Source organism: Phasianus colchicus, chromosome 24, assembly GCF_987193195.1.
Source record: "Phasianus colchicus chromosome 24, bPhaCol1.hap1.1, whole genome shotgun sequence".
Lineage (NCBI taxonomy): Eukaryota > Metazoa > Chordata > Aves > Galliformes > Phasianidae > Phasianus > Phasianus colchicus.
The window spans coordinates 6583839-6589195 of NC_143459.1; the positions used below are offsets into that span (position 1 = coordinate 6583839).

A 5357-nucleotide genomic window follows, 5' to 3' on the forward strand; every position below is an offset into this window, starting at 1 on the left:
CGCGCCGTGCACTGACGCATGCGCAGAATGCGGCCACCAGGCGCTCGCGGCCCATGCGGGAGAGGACCTCTCCCGCCTGCAGGATCCGCGCATGCGCTCTGCTCCGCTCCAGGAGGGGCTGGATTTTCCCGCCCCAAGATGGTGAAGCGCGCGCGCCGCTTCTTGTGCGCCGTTGAAGTGGCGGCGGGCGGGGCGCCGCGGGGGCCGCGCGGGGGCCCTGCGCCGAGGCGAGCGGCCGTTTTTCAGTTGAGTCGTTTGTGTGGCGAGAACAATAAAGCAGGTAGTTCTGTGGCTGATATTTAATGGTAGTTGTGCCGATAAACTCTCGTATTGTGGCTGAATTGTTACCTCGGGCAGCGTGAAGGGCTGTGTTGCGTCGTGCTGTGGTGAGGGGCTTTCAGATCCACAGGCACAGAAGAGCAGCCCCTGCCTCTCCCTGCTCGCCACAGGCTCCGTGTGTCAGCGCGTTAAGGGGCTGCGTTTGTGCGCGAGTTGTAAAAGAACAGGAACATGAGCCAGGAGAGCGTTAGAGACCAGAGTTGTGTGGGAGTGCATAACACAAAACATCTGTGGTAAAGTGGGAAAAATTCCTGTTGCAGACACGTGAAAAAGAAGTGGAACCAGCTGAGAGTGTAGAGTGTTGAAGGGTAGGAACTCCTGCTGCAAGTATTACCCCTTCAGAGCTTTTGGAATTGCAAATGAGCAGTTTCAACAAGATCCAAATAGTAATAACATCAAGATTCTCACGAAGCCCTCTGCAGAAGATGGCTGCATGGAAGGGGATCGGTACCACGGCCCAGCGATGGGATAAAGCTCACAACCTGGCCACAGTCATCAGGTTTGGGCAGCTTCGCCTACAGAACCGTGCTGAGGATTTTCCCACATCCTTGGTGTCCCGAGGCAGAGGAGTGTTGGATTGACAGGATGGGCACAGTTGCTGGAAATGTGATGTCCTGACAACTGTGAAGAATTTAATAATTTTTTGGTGCCTTCAAATTAAAATGACGTCACTTTATATTCCGTATATGAATGAATGTGCTTTTAGTATATGGCATTTTCAACATGTGATGTATCTGCACTCTGGAGCGCAGTGCCCCTTTTGATACACGCAGTCCTGTACTGAGCCTGAACTTTGGTGAGGAGTTTGAACAGGAAGAGCACATTTCCAAGTGTGCAGGGAATGTCTGAATAGTCCATGAACACCACTAAGACCTTTATTTTAAAGGTGAGATGTTTATTTTAAATACAAACACACATATGTGCGTTTTGCTTTAATATCAACCTATCTTATGTCAAATCAAAAGCAAAGAATTATGGTTTTGTAACTTCAGAAGTGTTCTGTCCAGTGATCTGATTTAGTTAAAGTCATTCAGAAATAAACCTGATGCATCTTTGCTTTTGTATCCTACAACTTACTGATACAGCATTTGATCATTGAAGATTTTCACTGTTCTGCAGGCATGCTTTTGGAAAACTGTGTTGTGTTGTCATATGTCACTGTGAAGTTAGCAGCAGTTACACAGCAGTTTCCAGACAGAAATGTGCCTAACTCCTACATGGCCTCCTGCAGTCCTGATGCTTTGAAAGTCTTCCTGAGCTTATCAGTGTCTTGGCTTCCATGCTGTTTTTAGTTTTGTTAACTCACATGGAATTTAAGGTCTGCAAAAGGATGCACAGAAATACTGCAGAGCAAACACTGACAATGTAGAGGGATCCAGGTAGGCTGGCTCGAGGGTCTGCTCTGTAATGATTGTTAAATACTTCACAGCTTTTAGGATGTTCTCATTGCAGTCCCAGTGCAGGTCAGCTAAACAAGTATCTATTCGTTTTTTTGCTGAATAGCATAGAGAGAAAAGAGTTTTCAGTAGAACATTGCACTTTCCTATAAAAAGGGATTAACACTGAATATGTTTATTAATTTGGTAAGGAAGTGAGAAACATTGATATCAGCTTCTGTCCCTTCTCAATGATTACTATGGTAAATCAGCATTTTTCAACTATGTCCAGCTTTGGTTGTCTGAGAGGGAGACCTCAGTTTTGGGTATAGAAGGGATCTGTAAGTGTACTTGGGGAAAACAGAATCTTATAATAATGGGAAGTGATTTTATGTATAATGATAGTAGAAATCATCATTTTCTGTACTATATAGCAATAGCAAAGATGGACACACCTTATGGAAAGTGCACTTTATTTTAAGTATGTAAAGATGTCACAAAGAAGGTGATCTGTCTTTAAATTCTCTTGCTTCTTCTGACAAGTGTAACTCCACCAAAAGTAATAGTCTGTAGATGACAAATACACACAATTTGTTTTTCATTTGGACTTCAGGATAGCTATTAATAGTTAAGTCATTAGAAGTTTCTGTAATTCATTTATAAATCCAGATTATCACAGAAGAACATTCTACAGAGTTTAGTTACAGAAATTACAATGCCTGCCTATACATATGTGCAAAATGTTTGAACCAAAGAATGTTTTTGGTTTTCTTTCTTTTTTTCTTTTTTTTTAAACAAAACCAGTTCCGAAGAGAGGTAATCTAAATATAAGTGCCATTATCAGCTGCATTTTATCACTCTGTTTTAACGGGTATAAAGATATACTTCCCATAGTGGAAATGCATCATCCCAAATAGTAATGGGTTCTTTTGCACAGTGTTTTGCTTGGAAAAGTAGCTTGAGATACTCAGATTCATCTTGGGAAGCTGCATGTCAAAACACACAACTTTGATGGAGTTAGCTGTCTTTCTGATTGTAGTCTTTACCTAAGTGGATACTTCTTTGAAATCTGGTGAGCTTAACTGAGGAGAATATCTCTTTGTTACTAAGAAATAAGCTAGAACTAACTAGGTGGAACAAAATGTATTGCAAAATTTTCAAGTCTGACTCAGTCATTATTTGTTTTGGAGCCAATACTGTTCATAGAACTAAGAGTGCAAACAGTCTTCTACAGGAGTTTATAAGGAGTCTTCCTATGCAGTGCTCAACAGCTAAAGCCATTCACACTTCAGTGCTTAGAATTGTCCCCAGCATAATAATTAATAAACAACATTTGTTGAGAAAGATGCATTAAATGTACAAGCAGTGTTTAAAAGAGAGTCATTTAGAGCACCCAATTTTTATAACAGGAATAGTAACTGACACTGGTAGTGTTTTCCACTGTGATTAGTCTGAAATACTAAAATTCTGAATCTGCAGATTTAAGCATCTGTTAAGATTCTATAAGCAATGTAGTCATTTGGGGGCCAGTATTCTTTGAACGTATTGACCCTACACGAAGAGCTGATCAACAGAGAACTTTTTTCCTTCAGCATTTAATAAACCATTGTTTTCCATCACTTACCTCTACCATTTCATTTCCTTTAACTTCTTGTTCATGTGAGAATTTTTCTGATTTGCACACAAGCTTCCCATTTGCCAGGTGCACAGTGCACTGTTGAAGCAGATTAAAAACATAAAACATTGGAGATTTTGAGGAAATAGATAGGAAGTGATTCCGGCATAGATAGGAAATAAATGCGAGTCACACTGATGCTGTGTAATTACATCTGTTGATTGAAGCAGGAGTATTTTAATAAGAGTTTCACAATAAACATTTCTGTTGGTCAAAATGTATGCATGTGCTCTATATTTATTTATTTTTCTAAAGGAAATGGTAAAAACAAATCTCATTGGAGCACAGAAACTGAAGTATAAGGGTGAGCAGAGAGATTCACCTGTTTCTGAAACACATTACCTTTAGCTTTTTGCCATCCATAGTAGTAATGTCAGCCTCTTTTCCAAGTGTAAAGGAGTTAGTCACAGTCTGCTTGGGTGTTTTTGATGTCACAACAAAGTCATCTCCTTTTTGTTGTATTTCAACAATAGGCTTGATATCTCGAGCCACTTTGATAAGGTCTTCTGGCAGTGCTGTGAAGAAAGACAAAAAAGGACTTCTATTATGAATTTGTGTATTTATATGAAATAGCAAATCAAGGTGCAGAATGTACAAACCAATAACAAAAAATAGTTTGCGAGGTTGAAGGCAAATGCTGTTTTGGGTTCCTCACTTCTCTATGGACATAATGTTCCATTCCACCTAGACTGTATAGATTTTGGTATTATAATGACCTTGAAGTACTTTATCAGTGTGTCTTCAGCATGACTTGAAAGTACCATCTTTAGCAGTAAGGGGTTGGTGTAGGCATCATACTGCAGGATGGAGCTTTTCAACTATAACTGAGTTTTAATTCTACTGAATATCTGTTACGTGCCTGAAAAAAACACTCAACTGTGAATGTTTTGCCATGATTGTCAAGAAGATAAGTGCATTTTTATTTATGTGGTACCTACAAAATCATAACCACCAAGTTGATTCTTTACAGATTACTGAGCAGCTGTCACATACATTTATCAGTAGTGCTATAGAAAGTGCCTGCTCTACTAAAGAGCACTGAAAATCTGTAAGCCATTAACAAATTCGTTACAGTTAAATGTATTTATAACATTATGTGTTAACCCAAATAAGTCATTTTTTTATATGTACTTATTCTTTTGTAAGGGACTTGTCATAGTTTCTTTTCTTTTTCAGATCAGACATAATAGACTTACCTGATGAGTAGTTTATCACAGAAACAAAAGAAAAAAACAGCATAGAAATACTATAATAAAAGATGTTTGCAAAGCATGTGTACAGAGCAAATGATTTTAGAAGTGACTTAACACTTACCGAGAGCTTTCAGAAATTCTTCATAGTTCTCTTGAGCATAGACCTGCCAGGTGCCGCTGAATGCCATTATGGATGATAAGGTACAGTGTGAGGGCAGTGCTGCTAGCAGGACAGTGAGAGCTGATTCTGGTCATTCGGGTGCTATTTATGGAAAGGGTGAGACCAGCCCAGGCTGCGAGATGATCAGCTAATTATTAACAGTGAAGTAACACTTATTAATCTCATATTTGCTCTCAATGATCATAACCTCTCGTTCATTCTGCTTTTTACAGAGTCCTACCTTGACCAAATCTTCTGGGATGTTCTGTTTATTGATGGGTCACTGAACTCAGATAATTATTCATAATAGTTGCAAAGTGTTGCCTTGATTAATTAGTTTTATTTTTGTGCACAACTTCTACTCGTAATGTGTTTTCTTTCATTTCTTCAGGTAAAATAGCATAATTTAGATGTGAGATAATCACTATCATGTGATAGGACAGTGTATAGTGTATGTGCTATGAGCACTTGGAACTTAAATGGTGGAAATAAAGCCACAAATGCTTCTTCCAGAATTGTGGTACTCCACTTTCTTGGTCATTCTGGAGCAGTCAGTTATGATTTCTTCCAGTAGATGTCAGTAAAGTGTATCTAAATCTGTGTTAAATGTAGGG

The 5357-nt window shown here is 39.5% G+C and overlaps 1 protein-coding gene and 1 long non-coding RNA gene across 2 annotated transcripts; one reads left to right on the forward strand and one right to left on the reverse strand.

Annotated features, from left to right (window-relative positions):
• The first annotated feature begins 99 nt into the window (after positions 1-99).
• LOC149915143 (uncharacterized) lies at positions 100-1411 on the forward strand. Its single transcript, XR_016459725.1, has 2 exons — positions 100-280; positions 600-1411. It is a non-coding gene; the product is annotated as an uncharacterized LOC149915143 (long non-coding RNA).
• Positions 1412-2171: 760 nt separating this feature from the next.
• On the reverse strand, positions 2172-5238 carry LOC116229933 (fatty acid-binding protein, liver). The gene is made up of 4 exons (XM_090123957.1): positions 4705-5238; positions 3733-3905; positions 3340-3429; positions 2172-2282 (listed from the first exon to the last, which is right to left on the reverse strand). Exons 1-4 carry the CDS (start codon positions 4769-4771, stop codon positions 2232-2234), a joined length of 381 nt encoding a protein of 126 aa, XP_089980083.1. The 5' UTR covers positions 4772-5238; the 3' UTR covers positions 2172-2231.
• Positions 5239-5357: the final 119 nt, after the last annotated feature.